The 21,442-nt window shown below is 33.3% G+C and overlaps 2 protein-coding genes across 2 annotated transcripts; both read left to right on the top strand.

The window, feature by feature from the left end:
- Window positions 1-448: 448 nt before the first annotated feature.
- Window positions 449-7,634, top strand: LOC134684972 (E3 ubiquitin-protein ligase DZIP3-like). Its single transcript, XM_063544294.1, has 3 exons — window positions 449-671; window positions 6,035-6,264; window positions 7,422-7,634. Exons 1-3 carry the CDS (start codon window positions 449-451, stop codon window positions 7,632-7,634), a joined length of 666 nt encoding a protein of 221 aa, XP_063400364.1.
- Window positions 7,635-16,256: 8,622 nt separating this feature from the next.
- Window positions 16,257-19,907, top strand: LOC134684973 (ankyrin repeat and KH domain-containing protein 1-like). Its single transcript, XM_063544296.1, has one exon. It carries the CDS (start codon window positions 16,257-16,259, stop codon window positions 19,905-19,907), a length of 3,651 nt encoding a protein of 1,216 aa, XP_063400366.1.
- Window positions 19,908-21,442: the final 1,535 nt, after the last annotated feature.

Genomic DNA, 21,442 nt, shown 5'->3' on the forward strand with positions numbered 1-21,442 from the left:
CAGATAAAAACATACTTTCAAATTTAATTGTCGTAACTAAATTCGCAATCCCTTTCCCCCGAATGTGACTACCTAATTAGATTTGTCACCGGGTTTGTACTTGCATGAGCAACACAACAGGTGCCACATGTGGATTAGGGGATGCCTACCCTTCTGGAGTAGGCCAAGATCATCCCCAATGTTGTTGGGGTTCGTGTTCGTCAGTTTTTTATTGTCTGTGTTGTGTTTCGTGTACTAATGTTTGTCTGTTTGTCTTTTGCTTTATAGCCATGGCGTTGTCAGTTATTTTCGAATTATGAGTTCGAATGTACCTTTGGTATCTTTCGCCTCTCTTTTATTTAATTGAAGTTATTATATTTCAGGCGATATTGCTGATTCTTTGTACATATACGATTCCTAACGAATATAAAGACAGCACTTAAATCCTTCGTGTAGATAAAAGGATAAAATGGCGTCTGAATTCCTGTCACTAGAGGAAGAAAATTATGTTCGAATGAGTCTGCTGCTGACTGGAATTTCTCCACGTGCAGTAAGAGTCCTGTTTGATAGTGAATTTGCTCCGAAATGTCTATATTCTTCATTGAAGAAGGAGTCTAGCAAACTACGTGAGCTCAAGAGGCAACATATAATTAGTCAGACTCAGTGGGATCGATTGTTCCCGCCATCTCATGGTGAGTACACATCTGTTTGATACAAAAAAAGAAAATCTAATCGGAAAGTCCATAATCACATGGCAAAATCAAATAACAAAACACATAAAAAATGAATGGACAAGAACTGTCATATTCCTGACTTGGTACGGGCATTTTCAAATGTAGAAAATGGGGATTAAACCTGGTTTTATAGCGCCTACCCTCTCACTTTGATGACGGTCTCGTCGGCGTCGTCTGTTAACTTTTACAAGAATCTTCTCCTCTGAAACTACTGGGCCAAATTAAACCAAACTTGGCCACAATCATTATTGGGGTATCTAGTTTAAAAAATGTGTGGCAAGACCCGGCCAACCAACCAAGATGGCCGCCATGGCTAAAAATAGAACATAGGGGTAAAATGCAGTTTATGGCTGCTTATAACTCAAAAACCAAAGCATTTAGAGCAAATCTGACATGGGGTACAATTGGTAATCAGGTCAAGATCTATCTGCACTGAAATTTTCAGATGAATCGGACAACTCGTTGTTGGGTTGCTGCCCCTGAATTGGTAATTGTAAGGAAATTTTGCTGTTTTTGGTTATTATCTTGAATATTATTAAAGATAGAGATAAACTGTAAACTGCAATAATGTTCTGCAAAGTAAGATTAACAAATAAGTCACCATGACCGAAATGGTCAGTTGACCCCTTTAGGAGTTATTGCCCTTTATAGTAAATTTTTAACTATTTTTCGTAAATCTTAGTAATCTTTTACAAAAATCTTCTTTTCTGAAACTACTGGTCCAAATTACTCCAAACTTGGCCACAATCATCTTTGAGGTATCTAGTTTTAAAAATGTGTGGCTTCACCCGGCCAACCAACCATGATGGCCGCCATGGCTAAAAATAGAACATAGGGGGAAATGCAGTTTTTGGCTTATAACTCAAAAACCAAAGCATTTAGAGCAAATCTGACATGGAGTAAAATTGTTTATCAGGTCAACATCTACCTGCCCTGAAATTATAAAATTTGTAAATTTTTACTAACATTTTCCACTGAAACTACCGGGCCAAGTTCAATATAGATAGAAATGATTGTTAGCAACAAGAATGTTCATTAAAGTAAGATGTACAAACACATCACCAAAACACAATTTTGTCATGAATCCATCTGTGTCCTTTGTTTAATATTCACATAGACCAAGGTGAGCGACACATGCTCTTTAGGGCCTCTAGTTTGAGTTTGTGTTGATATAGTTTTATTTATATCAGAGGCAAAATAAGTTTTTCAGTCGTTTATTCAAGAAATAGGGATCCGACAAAATCCCCAAAAGATGACAAAACTAGAAAGTCCGTTGAAACCCAGCTTTAACATTTCAAAGGAGCAAACAATAAGTTTAATCCCTTAAATACTGTTATTTTCTTAAATGCAGAAGTGGAAATATTGTGTACCACGTAGTACGTACAGTAAACTTTTGTATTTTGACACAGTTGATTGGTATAATGATGAAATTTACCCGAAAGTGTGCGAATGATTGTGAGTTTAGTAAAGTATAACCGATCATTCTATATGCTTGGAAATTGTTTACTTGTATTTTAAAAGTGGATACGAATGATGCATAAGTCTAAATAATATAACAGTGTTTACAGTTTGCAATGCAATTGGAAATGCAGAACCTTTTCACAGACCGAAAGAAAACTATTTTGCTTAGTTCTTGATTTCAAATTTAGATATATACTGAAGATTTCCTGTCTCTTACCAACATGTCAGTTTATCTGAAATTAAATTTCATATACCTCAGTGAGCTTGTGATAAAGGATACTTAAGAAATTAGAAGGTTTGCTTCATATCTTGACATAACATATACTTTAATATAAACACTTATTAACTACAAACAATTTTTTTTTTTGTAAAGGACGATGTCAATTCAAGTTCCCCATATCTCAATAGTACTATATCCTCTTCGCCATCATATTTCAATTGACACTTTACGCTCGTGCATGATGAGTCAGTACATACTTCACGAACAGGGGTGTACACCTGACTACTTAAAACAGGTCCAAATTTCAAATGGATATTCAAACTTATATGTTGGCAATAATATCAAAACATCATGGCAAAAGTCGAAGAATGACGTAATGACAAACTTAATTTTACAAAACACAACATAGAAAAATAAAGATCAATACGAACTGAAAACCGACAGGGATTATTTCGTGTGCCCCCAGAAGGAAGGTTTAGCAGATTCTGTTCCAGTTGTGACACCCGGCTCAGTGTCGAACGTGGAAATTGAAATTTGGTGACATGTACTGAATTATGAGGAAGAAATTGCGATTGATAGAGACACAAAATTAGTTTTTAAATCACCATGTCACGAATAATGTTTCTTTTTAGCTCTGTCGTTATACCCAACTCACTAGCATCATCTTTTCACGGTTTAAGATGTTAAAATACTAAGTACCAGATCAGATCTGAAAATTTGCCATTAATTTGTGTTTGATTCCTGTTTGTAACATAGTAATAATTTTGATTCGCATGGCACATGTTACATATTGTTGACACAACCGAACTGAAATCTTTTTGAAATATTTAGAATTCCCCCAAGATTTTGTTTCTAAACACGAACATCGGTAAACTACTGTTGCGTCTAATGTTTTGTAGAAACAAACCGATAAAATAGCAGCAGGCTAAAGTCAAGAAACGAAGGTCACGGATATCAAAGGTTGTGTTTTGTGTACTATTGTTTGTCTGTTATTGTTTTTCTTTTTTCTTTGGCCATGGTGTTGTCAATTTATTTTTCGACTCATGACTTTGAATGCCGCTCTGGTATCTTTCGACTCATTTTCATATGCTTGCATCTATTGTAATAAAATAAAACTGCAACCAAGACAAGGAATAACACTCTCTAAAACAGCATATCCAAGTAAAGATTTTACTTGAATTCACACTTTATTCATGAATAACAAGGACATTTACAGAAGCAAGTTTTTTTTAACATCAGCATTTCGACGTAAATGATTACCTTAGTTCAGATATCAAATCAATTATATAGACCTGACTGTAGGACAGAATGATCACGACAATGAAATCATTTCACAGACTACAGCAATGTAATCATGGCAAGTGTATACTGTCGATCAGATATGGCTCTTTTATCTTTGTTTAGAGATATTTAGAGTTGCGATCAGCAGGAAAACCTATTCCTCTCCAGACATTTGTCCTATAGGTGCACTGCTGTAACAGTTGTTTTATATTCCCCCATTTACAAATTGATACGGCCAAAGTATTTTTTTCTATGACAAAATGTTTTGGATTAATGTCGAATGGTGCTGGATAAAAATAATGTGGTACACAAACGTTTTACCGCAACTCTACTCCAAGGCATAGTAGGTTAAATGTCCGAAAGTTAGCATTCATATTCGCAATATTATATAGGATTTGTGGCTTAAGAATTGTGTCCTGTTCTTTAAAAACGTGGGACCAATACTGACTCAAGGTTTGCTAAACCTTTCATCTAGTAGGAACATATGTACTCCAGCCAAAGCCAATGATCAGAACATCGACATAACGTTCACACATTACAAAAGTCATTTGAGGCCTGAACTACTTATAATAAATGTTGCGTATATTTAGTGGTAAAACTGTCCTTGATAGAAAAAATATTATCTTGCGTCATTTAGTTTGAATTGAATAACCAAAACTTTCTCCATTTTTAAACGAATAAAAGGCGGTTCTGTCATTAAATATGTATTTTTAAGTCTATTTTGCAATGATTTTTATTCCTATAAATACATTTCATTTCATAGAAATCGTCATGGCACTGTAGAAACTCAATTGTAAGTTTGTTTTGAAATAATTTTTGTTGCCAGTTTTGCATGTACCGAATTCAACGTATATGGCCAAAACTTATGTTATCCCTTTCATTGAGACATACTAGACGGTTATATTAACAAATACATATTTGTTTTTAATTTTCTATAAATTTTGTAAAGTTTTGATAGTCGTTGTTTTTTTATAACTTGAACAAAATACATCGTTTAAAACTGAAAACTACCCCCTTTTTGTAAAGTCGCATACGTTTACTCGAAAATCTCATTTAATGATAGGTTTGCACTTTTTTGATAAAAAATTGAATAAGGAAGAAAATGAATTAAAGTTTTGAATCATTCTACTGTAATAAGTGAATTTAGATTAGAATTAAATATTCAATTTTGTTTTTCCTAGAAAACGACATGTGACCTTTGATCTTGATTTCTGAAAAACTGCACCATATTTTCTTTCCACGACCAAAATAATCTCAAAGTACACATATTTGCACACATATTTGCGAATCGAATGATATATGATACAGCCGTATACCATTTTTGACGATTAAAATTTCATAAATCCGACTTTGGTCACCGGCCTAATAGTGCCATTGATGAGACCGTTTCATTATGATTATCTTAAAAGTTTTGCTTAACGTTTATATTTGGTCCAAAATATGAAGATAAATAGTCTGGGAACATTTGATTTCCCCGTTCATGTTTCGTAGAAGAAAAACAATCAAAAGACGGTCTGAGATATAATTGAATCCAAAATCAAACGAACAACACAGAGATGAAAATACAGATTAACAATCACTTAGAAAAGACAAATTCATCTTTCATATTTCAAGCCCTAAATTGCTCCGAATTTAAAACACAATAATTCAGATTTAATTGGATACACTTAGTTCACTCAATAAAACAAATAAAAAGAACAACTTTATAGTGTTTGTGGATTAAAAAAATATTTGGTACTCCAACCAGAAAAGCGAATGTCGTACATTCCACAACATAAGAAATAATTGAGTTTACGCATTATATATTTTGAGATACTTTGCATATACAATACGTCACGGTCACGTGTAGTCATCTTCAATTAATCCAACTCTTTCGACAGATTTGCATTGCATTTCTTAGATTTGTTATGTTAAAATTTTGTCTATGGCAATTCATAATTTTACTAGACAAAATTTTAATATGACAAATTTCTCGAAAACGAAACATTGACTTAATTTTATAAGAACAATTTTGGCAATGCAAAATTGCCTAGCGATCACTATATATAGTTCATAAATGATATAAATAATCCAAAATTGGTGCTTTATTTAAATGAATATCTCATTTTTTGGTTTTATTCTCTTTACCGCCGTTATAGATAAGTCTTCTACCAATCAAAGTCAATGCGGTAAACTTCAGTGAAAGGAACAATGTATATATATGCTTGACAATCAACAGATGCTCTGAATAAAACAAATGAAATATTTTGAGTTTTCATTCGACATTGACTTGTCATTGAACAGGTCTTTTTTTTAGAGTTTTTAGTGAGTCGACAAATTCCACATTTGAGAATCTTTTTTGATGTTTCATAATTTTTAGGTGTTCCTGATTCAAAAAGGTTTGACATCACGTTGATGATAACATTACTTCGACACCTAACTTCCATGACTCCTCCTGCTGGTGGATATGACCGATTACCAAAATCTACAGAGACGACACATGGTGCTGATTTGGCAAGAATCAAGTTTTATAGAAATCGCCTTGCTCATCTGGATGATGCCAAAATAGACCATGCGTCCTTCATAACTGACTGGCATGATATTACTAGTGTATGTAATGTTTATCTGGAAAATAATTGTACAAAATAACCAGGAAAAAAAGTATTCTCATCACTATGCCTCGGTTTTCTGTCCATTTTAGATATATTTTTTAAATTCATCTTCGATTTTTTTAAGATCCTGGATTTTTTAAATTAAAATTGAAATAAGTTTCACTTGACAAAGTATTTTTTTAATTTAACGTCACTACTTTAAGGGCATACGATACAGTTACAGGGGAGGTAATGACGTTGCTAACGTAAATTGTTATTTTCGCGACGTCAAACTATGACTTATCGGGAAAAGATTTAGTTTTCGACTGATTTTTATCATTCAAACATATTTAACTTGAAAACGAGTTCATGGGCCCTCTGTTTTAAAATGCCATTTGGTTTGATTACGTAAGAAGATTATGTGCGCCAATTTTCAGAAAAACGTAAATAGTGCAATTTTCTTAATTTGATAAATATGCAGCAAAAAAACACGTTTTTTTTTTACATTCGTGATCATTTGATTAATATGAGTTATTTGAAAAACAAATTCCACAAATTTATGAAATTTATATAAAACAGAATTTAAAAATAATTTAACAAAAAACAGCTTGTGTTTATCTTTTAAAACAAAAAAGTACTGATGTATTTCTGAAGAAAAGAAAAATACGTCCACAAATCCGAATTTTGAGAAAATATATAAAATTTGGAATTAATTTTACTCAAAAAGTAGCACATGAAGGTATACTTTTTATTACATATTTGATTTAATCAGGCAAAAAATAGCAAAACTGTATCGTATGCCCTTAAGAATGCAATCTGTTATAATTTCTTCCAGAGAAAATAAATAGGTTTTTTCAGTTGCTTTAACAATGGTTTTAGAGAAATCTTATATCCTATTTGTTTAAATTAATTTTCGCAACAAACCAGTGACAAAAAACAAAAAAGAAAGGAATACGTTCAAATGGAAAGTATATTCAAAACTTATTTTGAAATGAAAAGTACACGTTCCCTAACAATCTTAAGCATTGAACGTTCATTTTTGAGTTGAATGTTTCAAAATACTAAACCTCTTCAACATGTTTAAGTTCCACCTTTACGTCTTATGATTTGCACATACTGTTTAATTTGATACATTTAATTAATATGGGCTTGAACATCTCCATATATCTATTCCAGGGCATTTGTAGAATTGGAGGACATCAGTTTCAGCTGGAATGTGATCATTTGAAAACCAAACATCTAGATCAAACAAGCCACGAAATAATGCTGGAAATTAAAAGTTCGAACGATGAAATAAGAGAACTGAAACAGTCTTTGCAAAGTTTAACGAAGCAGATCAACACTTATCAGCAGGATCCACTTCCTATGAATATAAGAGGTAAAACATAACATATTCAGGTTGATAGCTTGGCACGTTATTAGTGAAAACTAGAGGCCAGCTTGACGAATTTACAATTGGTGCGTTGGAATATCATCAGAATGCTACCCACTTAGAACAAAATCTGCTTACATTTCAAGGGAATATGAGATCTTACGTTTTTATACGACCGCAAAAATTGAAAAAAATTTGGTCGTATATTGGTATCACGTTGGCGTCGTCGTCGTCGTCGTCGTCGTCCGAATACTTTTAGTTTTTGCACTCTAACTTTAGTAAAAGTGAATAGAAATCTATGAAACTTTAACACAAGGTTTATGACCACAAAAGGAAGGTTGGGATTGATTTTGGGAGTTTTGGTCCCAACATTTTAGGAATTAGGGGCCAAAAGGGCCCAAATAAGCATTTTCTTGGTTTTCGCACTATAACTTTAGTTTAAGTAAATAGAAATCTATGAAATTTTGACACAATGTGTATGACCACAAAAGGAAGGTTGGGATTGATTTTGGGAGTTGAGGTCTGAACAGTTTAGGAATTAGGGGCCAAAAAGGGGCCAAAGTAAGCATTATTCTTGGTTTTTGCACCATAACTTTAGTATAAGTAAATTGAAATCTATGAAATTTAAACACAAGGTTCATGACCACTAAAGGAAGGTTGGGTTTGATTTTGGGAGTTTTGGTCCCAACAGTTTAGGAATAAGGGGCCCAAAGGGTCCAAAATTGAACTTTGTTTGATTTGATCAAAAATTGAATAATAGGGGTTCTTTGATATGCCGAATCTAACTGTGTATGTAGATTCTTAATTTTCATACGCCCGTCTTTTAGACGGGACGTATTATGGTATACCATTGTCCGTTTTTTTTAATTTCAGTTTTTAAGTTTTGGATTTATGGGGCTTTATTCATAAAAAAGGGGGGATTTTCAACACTTCGGACAATAACTCAAAAGGCTTTCACCAATGTCCATGAAACTTTGGTGAATTGTTTATATCTATTGATGTAAGCTCCCTTTCAATTTTTATAAATTTCAGATTTTCAGTTTTGGATTAATGGGGCTTTATTCATAAAAAAAGGGGGAATTTTAACACTTCGGACAATACCTCAAAAAGGCTTTCACCAATGTCCATGAAACTTTGGTGAATTGTTTATGTCTATTGATGTAAGCTCCCTTTCAATTTTTATAAGTTTCAGATTTTAAGTTTTGGATTTATGGGGCTTTATTCATAAAAAGGGGGATTTTTAACATTTCGGACAATAACTCAAAAAGGCTTTCACCAATGTCCATGAAACTTTGGTGAATTGTTTATATTTATTGATGTAAGCTCCCTTTCAATTTTTATAAATTTCAGATTTTCAGTTTTGGATTAATGGGGCTTTATTCATAAAAAAAGGGGGAATTTTAACACTTCGGACAATAACTCAAAAAGGCTTTCACCAATGTCCATGAAACTTTGGTGAATTGTTTATGTCTATTGATGTAAGCTCCCTTTCAATTTTTATAAGTTTCAGATTTTAAGTTTTGGATTTATGGGGCTTTATTCATAAAAAGGGGGATTATTAACACTTCGGACAATAACTCAAAAAGGCTTTCACCAATGTCCATGAAACTTTGGTGAATTGTTTATATCTATTGATGTAACAAATAATACTTAATAAAATCTGATGAAAACATAAAATTTGTAAAATCTTTAGTTCAATTTAAAACATTAAATTTCTTGTAAAAAATAGGTTCCATGAATGTCATACGTTTGTACTATTATTGAATGGTTGCAAGGATGAAAGCACATTAGCAGTCCCTGAGATACTAAATGTTCCCTGAGGCATATATCATTTTATGATAACATTTTTACTATCTAAGCTATGGATAAAAATCAAATACTGTTTTTGCATATAGGATGTTTTACTCTTGTTAAAATTGGTTGCAATTGAAATCACAAATGATACCTTAGCATTGCAGCTTTTTTTTTATAGAGTTCGGTTTCGGTGGAAGGGTTGAGCGCAATAAAAAATGTTATAAAACATAACTAGTCTACAATAGCCCATAATAAGTGAACAAGTGACAACATGAAAATCCTAACATGTGACTAAATATTCCTTAAATGTTAAAGGGTGTCATTTTATGAAAAAAAAATAAGCAAATCAAGTCTCCTAAACATTTATCAATATGACCATCTTGTGAATATTCTAAACAATAAAAAGGTAATAATCATTATCCACCATATTAAGCACCATTTGAACATCTTTTGCATACATCTTTGTATAATTTAGCATGGATTCCTTACTGTGTTCAACAGAATCTAACTATGAGCAATATACCCCAAGAAAATTACCTTCTTTCAAACTATTATAAAATTTGGAAATCAGCCATAGGATTACTAAAACCCATAATCATATATCACTTTCCTTATATTGCATTGAAGACTTCTATGTTATATGCCAATGTTAATGAGATTTGTTTTTTATGCTAAATATTGAAAAGCTGAACTAGGTTTAATCATCAGCGTCTTCTTCACTGTAATCACTGTCCTCATCATCAGAAAAATCCTCACTTTCATTCTCAGAAGAGGCCTCCTCATCATCAATGAAATCTTTATCTTCATTATCAATGAAATCCTTACTTTCATCACATACCTACTTCCTCATTTAGATTATAACTGTCAGTAGAGTCACTTTCACCATCTTCACTTTCCCTGTTATCTTCTTGCTGCTCCTCATTGTCATTGTAGTCTTTTTTGCCATTTTTATACGCCCGTCGTCAATGAAATCCTTACTTTCATCACCTACTTCCTCATTTAGATCATAACTTTCAGTAGAGTCACTTTCACCATCTTCACTTTCCCTGTTATCTTTTTGCTGCTCCTCATTGTCATTGTAGTCTTTTTTGCCATTTTAAACGCCCGTCGTCTTTCAAACAACGGGCGTATCACGCGCTTAAGCGCAGCCCTTTATTGGTCCCGTTTTCAAATTGGTCTACATTAAGTTCCAAAGGGTCCAAAATTAAACTTAGTTTGATTTTAACAAAAACTGAATCCTTGGGGTTCTTTGATAAGCTGAATCTAAAAATGTACTTAGATTTTTTATTATTGGCCCAGTTTTCAAGTTGGTCCAAATCGGGGTCCAAAATTGAACTTTGTTTGATTTCATCAAAAAAGTGAATAATTGGGGTTCTTTGATATGCCAAATCTAACTGTGTATGTAGATTCTTCATTTTTAGTCCCGTTTTCAAATTGGTCTACATTTAAGTCCAAAGGGTCCAAAATTAAACTAATAAAATTGAGAATGGAAATTGGGAATGTGCCAAAGAGACAACAACCCGACCATAGAAAAAAAACAACAGCAGAAGGTCACCAACAGGTCTTCAATGTAGCGAGAAATTCCCGCACCCGGAGGCGTCCTTCAACTGACCCCTAAACAAATATATACTGATTCAGTGATAATGAACGCCATACTAATTTCCAAATTGTACACAAGAAACTAAAATTAAAATAATACAAGACTAACAAAGGCCAGAGGTTCCTGACTTGGGACAGGCGCAAAAATGCGGCGGGGTTAAACATGTTTGTGAGATATCAACCCTCCCCCTATACCTCTAGCCAATGATTTGATTTTAACAAAAATTGAATTCTTGGGTTTTTTTTTGATATGCTGAATCTAAACATGTACTTAGATTTTTGATTATGGGCCCAGTTTTCAAGTTGGTTCAAATCAGGATCCAAAATTATTATATTAAGTATTGTGCAATAGCAAGAAATTTTCAATTGCACAGTATTCAGCAATAGCAAGAAATCTTTAATTGCACAGTATTGTGCAATAGCAAGAAATTTTCAATTGCTCAGTATTGCGCAATAGCAAGAAATCTTCAATTGCACAGTATTGTGCAATAGCAAATATTTTTAATTGCACAGTATTGCGCAATAGCAAGAAATATCTAATTGCACAATATTGTGCAATAGTAAGAAATTTTCAATTGATTGGAGTTATCTTTCTTTGTCCAGAATAGTAGTTGAATCAACTTAAATCATTGTTTTATACAATATACAATGTATATTCACTTTTACTACCAACTGATAAATTAAAACAATCTTTTCCATTCAGTGATAACAAGCACCTTTTGTTAAATTTTAATATTTTATGATGTATTTAAACGAGTAGATATTGTTGCAAACTCCATTAGAAATTTGAATTGAGATTAGTTTTGGAAAAAGGGAAAGGGGATGTGAAAAAAAATGTGGGGGGGGGTAAATTTTTCTCATTTCAGATTTCATAAATAAAAAGAAAATTTCTTCAAACATTTTTTTGAGAGGATTAATATTCAACAGCATAGTGAATTGCTCAAAGGCAAAAAAAAAATTTTAAGTTCATTAGACCACATTCATTCCGTGTCAGAAACCTATGCTGTGTCAACTATTTAATCACAATCCAAATTTAGAGCTGAATCCAGCTTGAATGTTGTGTCCATACTTGCCCAAACTCTTCAGGATTCAACCTCTGTGGTCGTATAGAGCTGCGCCCTGCGGAGCATCTGGTTGTAAAATTCCTGTCGATTAGTCTTCGGTTTCTATTGTTTTTTGGAAATTTTTCGTTTTTTGCCATACTGTATCCTTAGCCTGTTGTGAGTTGAAATCCCGCACGTGGCAGGAGAACTGGACTCTAATCTTTATTGACTAGGATTTTTTTCAATTTTCCTACTGATGGTCGGTGGTTCGTTACGGGCATCCCGTCTTCCACCACCGATAAAACTGACTGCACGTATAGTTTCTCCACATAAAAGTGTTATAAGTGGCGTAAAACACTTATCAATAAATCACCCTATCGATTTATGAGCTTTGAGTGACCTCGTTGTATTGTTTCAAATAGGATGTTAGAATATTCCCATTGAATTCCGAAGCTTCAATGAAAGAGATAAATTAAAACACTTTCAGTTTCAACCAACCGTTCGAATATAAGAATTTATCATATAAAGTCTATTTTGAATGTGTATTGTTAGAGGTTAATTACGGGATGTCATATTTTTAAGCGTATATATAGGATGAGGTATTGGGTGGTCATTTCATTGTTTGGAAGGACGTTCATAAATAAAGACAACAGTAGGATACCGCTGTCTGAAATTCATAAATCGATCGAGAGAAAACAAATCCGTGTTACAAACTAAAACACATCAACTATAAGAGGAAAACATCGAAACAACGGAAACACTCAAGTGCAACAAAAAAAAACCGCCAACGACAATTTAAATACCTTTCTAAATTATTAACATCCATTTTATCAGCAATATAAGACGGGCTTCAAAGTTATTGTGAAACTGCCTATTCTAGAGGTGGCGTGAATCAGATGTGGATACTTAAAAATTCCAAAGATCTTTTAGAGTACATACAATCTAACTCTCTTTCATCTTGTAACAGTATTAAAACATTTGACTTTTCTACTCTTTACACAAGTATTCCACATTCCAAACTAAAAGACAAATTAGAAGAGTTGGTATTACTTTGCTTCATAAAAAAGAATGGCCAACGTAGATACAAGTATCTTGTCTTAGGGAGGGATAAATCATACTTTGTAAAGAACCATTCTGATTCAAACAAAAAATTATCTGAAACCGATATTATTAAGATGCTTGATTTCGTGATTGACAACATATTTGTTACGTTCGGAGGACCTTATTCAACAGACTGTCGGCATCCCAATGGGAACAAACTGTGCCCCTCTACTTGCTGACTTGTTTCTTTATTATTATGAGGCTGACTTCATGCAGGAACTTCTTAGGAAGAAAGATAAGAAGTTAGCAATATCCTTTAACTCTACTTTCCGCTATATAGATGACGTTCTTTCACTAAACAATTCAAAATTTGGTGACTATGTGGATCGCATCTATCCCATCGAATTGGAGATAAAGGATACTACAGATACAGTTAAGTCGGCTTCATATCTTGACCTACATCTAGAACTTGATAATGAGGGTCGGTTGAAGACAAAACTTTACGACAAAAGAGATGATTTCAGCTTTCCAATTGTGAACTTTCCATTTCTAAGTAGCAACATTCCAGCAGCACCTGCATACGGGGTATATATCTCCCAATTGATACGATATTCCCGTGCTTGCATTTCCTATCATGATTTTCTTGATAGAGGGTTACTGCTCACAAGGAAGCTATTAAACCAAGAGTTCCAAATGGTGAAGTTGAAATCATCCCTTCGTAAATTTTACGGACGCCATCACGAGTTGGTTGACCGTTATGGAATAACCGTTTCACAAATGATATCGGATATGTTCCTTACGTCGTAACTACAATCCCCTTCCCTTTCATGAATTTGACCTACCGAATTAGACTATTTACCGGATTTGTAATCACATAAGCAACACGACGGGTGCCGCATGTGGAGCAGAATCTGCTTACCCTTCCGGAGCACCTGAGATCACCCCTAGTTTTGGTGGGGTTCGTGTTGTTTATTCTTTAGTTTTCAATGTTGTGTCATGTGTACTATTGTTTTTCTGTTTGTTTTTTTCATTTTTAGCCATGGCGTTGTCAGTTTGTTTTAGATTTACGAGTTTGACTGTCCCTTTGGTGTCTTTCGTCCCTCTTTTAACACACATAGAAACGAACTATAAGATAACAACTGCTATTTTCCTGGCATTGTACATGATATTTTAAGAGAAAAAAAAATGATGTGTTGAACCTGGTTTTGTGGCTAGCAAAACCTCGCACTTTTATGGCAATGTTAAATATAACACTACGAGGACAACATTACATGACAGGACTACAGTAAAAATAAATGCTATAACATTCAAGACAGAGAAATACACAAATAAACAATACAATAATACATTGTGACATGCTAATAGTTATCAAATGTACCAGGCTCATAATTTAATACGCCAGACGCGCGTTTGATCTACATAAGACCCATCAGTGACGCTCAGAACAAAGTAGTCAGAAAGCCATATCATTGACAGTTTATAGTACTAGAAGTAAACATTGTAAAGGCAGGTTGTAACAAAGAGATGTTATAAGGACAGTAAAAAGTCTGGATTCAACAATGGAAAGAGGGATGTACTTATGTGAGGTTTTGGATAAAGTGTCAAATGCTCAGACTCCTTGGTGTTTTTCCATACGATAAAAGTTAAAATATTTTGCCTCATGACACCTATTTATTTTTTAACATAAGACTTAATAGCTCATAAAAGGTCATTGACAATATTTAAGCAGATTCTTAATTTTCTTTCTTTTGATTTTATAAATCAGATATCTCGAAAAGAAGCTCCATGACCTATCAATATTTTTAGCTTATTTTGATCCTTAACTAATACTCTTCCAGCTTAAAGTATCAAATTTTGAATTCTTGATTTATTTTATTTTACCTTAGATCACCTAAGTACATCCGTAAAAGAGGAAAGCCCGTGATATCATAGAGCAACACGTGATAAAAGTAAGCAGTAAGAACTGTTGATAGCAATTTATAATCTTAAAAATCTGTCACACCGGAAGTGAATGATTACTTTACGGAGTGGATAAAATTAGCAGAATAACTGTAGTTTCGTTAAAATAATTTCTAGAGAAGAAAAATATAAGTTTCCCATTTATTATGATCATTGTATGTGTATGTTTTATGTAAAATGAGCCTTCCTTATATTTTGTCCTTGAGAATACCAACAACAAATCGCGTCTTTTGGAATCAGTATCAAACATATACAACTAGGTCGGTGCTACTACCATCCGCAAATTAAAGACCAAGTACGAATTTTATTCCGGTTTGAGAATTTTGTGTAAAGATATGGTCCATGAACCTAGAAAATGCAATCAAATAATCAGTTATCATACTTGTTTTTCATAATTCTTTGGGGTATTGACATGACATTTCTAATATATAATTTATAGATCAAGTTAGAATTTTGATCCAATTCAATGAATTTATAATCGGTAGAATGTAAAATCACAAAAATACTGAACTCCAAGGAAAATGCAAAACGGAAAGTCCCTAATCAAATGTCAAAATCAAAGGTCAAACACATCAAACGAAAGGATAACAGCTGTCATATTCCTGACTTAGTACAGGCATTTTCTTATGTAAAAAATGGTGGCTTGAACTTAGTTTTATAGCTGTCTAACCTCTCACTTGTATGACAGTCGCGTCAAATTCCATTATATTGACAATGATGCGTGAACAAAACAAACAGACATAATAGGTAAAAATGTCATTAATACAGCAGTCAACATTGTGCTATAATCCTAATCATTAAAAATAAAACATACAAACATGTAACAAAGAAGCACAAAGTGGCATACAGACCAAGCATATTAGTAAAAACAAAAGACAAGAATACACAAATTTACCATCGTACAATAACACAATGCCGGGATGTATAAGTACAAAGCCATGTCATCTATGTAGCGAAGAAACATAAAAAGGCATATAGACAAAGCACATAGCAAAAATGAAAGACCAGGAACAAACAACTTTTTGAAGTAACACCAAAAGGCATATAGACAAATCACATTAGCTAAATGGAAGACAAGAAGGTGTAGAACAATTTATAATTTATGTTTCAGCACAAATTATCAAAAAACTTAAAAAGTGGAAAAAACAAGATGATATGTTTATAAACACCAGAGCTGCCCAGCATGTCCTTAAATGTATAAAGATGCAAAGTTGTGTAACTATTACTGCTAGTTCTGGTGTAGGAAAGACAGCCACCCTCAGACATGTAGCATTACTTATGGCAGAAGAAGGATATGAAGTACTTCCTTTGGCTGATCCTGGTGATATTGTCAAGTTTCACAACCCAAATAAGGAATCATTGATTGTTATTGATGATTTTTGTGGAAAGTGTTCTGTAAACCAGACGTATATTCATGTTTGGGAATCAGTCATTGATGATATAGAACAAATTATTGAGAATAAAAAAACAAAAATAATTGTCGCATGTAGATTACAAGTGTTCCAAGATAAAAAGTTTGATTTTTTTTCTATATTTAAGTCATGTGTATGTAATATGTTGACTGATAGCATTTGCTTGTTAAAATCTGAAAAACAATCAATAGCTGAGATATATCTTGAATCAAAAGCATGTGAGATCGTCCAGTATTGTGATTTATATGATTGTTTTCCACTTTTATGTAAATATTACCATGTTAATCCTAAACTTAATATCAAAGACTTCTTCCAGAATCCATTTTTGGTTTATGAAGAAGAGATTGAAAATTTTTACAAGAAAGAATATTTTGGTAAATTTTGTGCCTTGGCTTTATGTGTCATATTCAACAACAGACTGCCTGAAGATATTTTTACAGAAGATATTGATGAAGAAACAATAACCATTATCGAAAATACATGTGAGGCATGCAAACTGGACAAAGGGACATCAAGACTTGTTTTAAAGGATGACCTCGATTCCCTATTACAGTCATTCTTAAAGAAGGAACATGGCGTTTACCAAAGTATTAATGATAAAATATTTGTCTTTCTAACTTACTTCTTTGGACAAAAAATAATCCATTGTCTGATTAAAAATGCAGGCAGTTGTTTCATAAAAGAACAATTTGTTTTAGAATCACAAGATTGTGTAGAACAATTTATCACCGTTATACCAGAAAGGTACCACGATTTGTACTTTCGGAGGATGATTGATGACTGGTCAAAAGGAAAAGTACAGGATGTAGTATGTAACATCAATATGAAATTACCTAAATTCAAAGATCAGTTCCTGTGTCATTTGAATGTACTTGATAAATCTTATCAGAAACAATTAGTACATACCAAAGATATATATAATACAGATACATCCTTGTTGCAATGTTGTTTAGAGGGTGATGTATCTTTAACCAAGTGGTGTTGTGAAATCGGTGGTGCTGATATTAATTATTGTAGGCCAAATGGTCAGTCCCCGTTAATAATTGCTTGTGAACAAGGTCATGCAGAAATAGTTAGATTTTTGTTAGAAAGAGGGGTGGATTATAATAAATTTGACAAATGGGAATGGTCTCCTGTAGTTATTGCTTGTAAAAATGGTTACACGGAAATATTAAGTATTCTGGAAGAAAACGGAATAATCTATGATAAATGCAACAGGTTTAATAGATCACCGTTAATGCTTGCTAGTGAACATGGTAACACAGAAATAGTAAGAACGTTGTTAAAACAGGGAGCAGATTTCAATAAGTGTAACAATGATGGTCAATCATCTCTAATAATTGCTTGTGAACATGGCCATGTAAATATAATTGAAATATTGCTTGCTTCAGGATCAAAATATAATGAATGTAACAAATGGGGCCAGTCACCTGTAATGATGGCTTGTAAATATGGTCATATAGAAATAGTGCGAATTTTATTAGACCGAGGGGTAGATTGTAATAAATGTACCCTTTGGAATGAGACGGTTTTAATGATTGCTTGTGAACAGGGTTATACAGAGATAGTTGAGATGTTATTAAAAAGAGGGGCAGAACATCGTAACACTTTTGACAAGTTAGGCAAATCACCTGTATGGATTACATGTCGGTACGGTCATATTGAAATATTAAAGATATTGTTAGATAATGGAGCAGAGTATTCCATGTGTGACAGTGAAAACCGGTCACCTTTACTTATTGCTCACAAGTATGGTTATCAAGATATGGTATGGTTGTTAGTACAAAAATCAGTGGATGATAATAGCGGTGAAATGATGGACAAGTCACTTTTGATATTTTCACTGACATGTTATCCTTCAGAAATAGTAAGAATATATTTGAATTGCGGGGTAGACTTTACTATATGTGACAATAATGATCGGTCACCTTTATTTCTAGCATGTGAACAAGGTAATGTTGAAGTAGTAAGTATGCTGTTACACGAAGGGGCAGATTGTGATAAATACGACAATAATGATCAGTCGCCGTTATCAATTGCATGTCAAAATGGCCGTACAGAAATTGTGAGGATATTGTTAAACAGTGGAGCAGATTATATTAAATGCGACAACAATGCTAGGTCAACTTTATATTTTGCATGTGAAAAAGGTCATACAGAAATTGTAAAACTATTGTTAAGCAGTGGGGCAGATAATAATAAATGCGACTATAATCATCTATCACCTTTATCAACTGCATGTGAAAGAGGTCACACAGACATTGTAAGAATATTGTTAAAGAGTGGAGCAGATTATATTAAATGCGACAACAATGCTAGGTCACCTTTATATTTTGCATGTGACAATGGTCATACAGAAATTGTAAAACTATTGTTAAGCAGTGGGGCAGATTATAATAAATGCGACTATAAACATCTATCACCTTTATCAACTGCATGTGAAAGAGGTCACACAGACATTGTAAGAATATTGTTAAAGAGTGGAGCAGATTATATTAAATGCGACAACAATGCTAGGTCACCTTTATATTTTGCATGTGACAATGGTCATACAGAAATTGTAAAACTATTGTTAAGCAGTGGGGCAGATTATAATAAATGCGACTATAATCATCTATCACCTTTATCAACTGCATGTAAAGGAGGTCACACAGACATTGTAAGAATATTGTTAAAGAGTGGAGCAGATTATATTAAATGCGACAACAATGCTAGGTCACCTTTATATTTTGCATGTCAAAGAGGTCATACAGAAATTGTAAAACTATTGTTAAGCAGTGGGGCAGATTATAATAAATGTGACGAAGGAGGTAGGTCACCTTTATTCATTTCCTGTGTAAAAAGACAAGAAGAAATAATTAGAATGCTGTTAGACAAAGGAGCAGATTGTAATAAATGTGAACAAAATTTTTGTTCACTAAATATGCTTAATGCAGAGATTGCCCTTAACAAGAACGTTCCTTCAGTAGGTATGTTCATGTATAGCGAGATGTACCAAGAATATAAAGAAACATGTAAACTGCAGTTAGATAACGGATCAGATTTAAATATATATGACGATAAAGGAATGTCACCCCTTATCTTAGCGTGTGTATACGGTAATGATAAAATAGTGAGGCGGTTGTTAGATAGAGAAGCGGATTATAATCATTTTGACATTTATGGCAGGTCACCCGTGTTTTTTGCTTGTCATTTCGGTCATATTGAAATCGTTAGAATGTTGATAGCTGAGGGGGCTGACCATGATTATTGTGATTTTCATGGATTGACACCGTTACAAACTGCAAAACAAAGAAATTTTCATGATATATATACATTGCTTGTGGAGATGAAAACAAGGAAACCTAGTACAACAATTAGGAGATATATAACAAATTTGAAGACAAAAAATAGTTTTACGATAGAAGATGAAGTTTTATATTCCAGAGAGGAGACAAAGTAAAAAAAAACATCACAGTTTTTCTCAGACTTACAGAATATTGTTATATGTATATATTTGCTACCCATTGGTGTATATTACTACGTTCTGTTTTAAGATAATGATTTGTTAAATCTAATTGTTAATCAACAGAGATGTGCTCGTATTTGCATGGGGGTAGGACAGGTACTGTGTCACATTTACTTCTTCAGATGACGATCTACGTATCATGAGCGTTATAGAATCATTAAGGTTTTTTTTCTTAATAGTTTCAACGACCTCTCATATCCCAGATATAATATTGCACTTATTTTAGCGATCCATCTATAGATATATATATATATAGAACCTTTAAAACTGCTCCAGGTTGGATTTAAAGGATAATGAAAGGAATCACGACTCGCATTATCAATCAATAAGATTATACTTGATGACTATTTGGTCTTTTTTGCAGTCACAGTGGGACAGTGATTTTTATAAACACGGGTGATATATACATCATATAAGATAGGCACCCTGAAAACCTCTACTGCAAAAGATATTATAAAAAATCGCCAATCAGAAAACATGAACAACGCAATTATGTGTTCCTATGTTACAATTCTATCTGTCATATTTTTTATAATGAAAATAAAGAATTCATTAATTCATTCATGTTATATTTTTGTCTTTTTATAAAAAAATCAAATTTTTACATAACAATAAGTTCTATTTATATGTATATGTCGTGTACAAGTTGCGATTTTGTACAGGATATAACATGTACAAAAATGTTGTACATGTTATATGGACGTTTCGTCCCCGAGGGTATCACCAGCCCAGTAGTCAGCACTTTGGTGTTGACATGAATATCAATTAAATGGTCCTTTTTTAGCTCACCTGGCCCGAAGGGCCAAGTGAGCTTTTCTTATCACTTGGCGTCCGGCGTCCGTCGTCGTCCGTCGTCGTCCTGCGTTAACTTTTACAAAAATCTTCTCCTCTGAAACTACTAGGCCAAATTTAACCAAACTTGGCCACAATCATCATTGGGGTATCTAGTTTAAAAATTGTGTCCGGTGACCCCGCCAACTAACCAAGATGGCCGCCATGGCTATAAATAGAACATAGGGGTAAAATGCAGTTTTTGGCTTATAACTCAAAAACCAAAGCATTTAGGGCAAATCTGACATGGGGTAATATTGTTAATCAGGTAAAGATCTATCTGCCCTGAAATTTTCAGATGAATCTGACATTCCGTTGTTAGGTTGCTGCCCCTGAATTGGTAATTTTAAGGAAATTTTGTTGTTTTTGGTTATTATCTTGAATATTATTTTAAGATAGAGATAAACTGTAAAAAGCAATAATGTTCAGCAAAGTAAGATCTACAAATAAGTCAACATGACCAAAATGATCAGTTGACCATTTTAGGAGTTATTGCCCTTTATAGTCAATTTTTAACCATTTTTCGTAAATCTTAGTAATCTTTTAGAAAAATCTTCTCCTCTGAAACTGCTTGGCCAAATTATTTGAAACTTGGCCACAATCATCATTGGGGTATCTAGTATAAAAATTGTGTCCGG

The sequence above is a fragment of the Mytilus trossulus genome, chromosome 9, assembly GCF_036588685.1.
Source record: "Mytilus trossulus isolate FHL-02 chromosome 9, PNRI_Mtr1.1.1.hap1, whole genome shotgun sequence".
NCBI lineage: Eukaryota > Metazoa > Mollusca > Bivalvia > Mytilida > Mytilidae > Mytilus > Mytilus trossulus.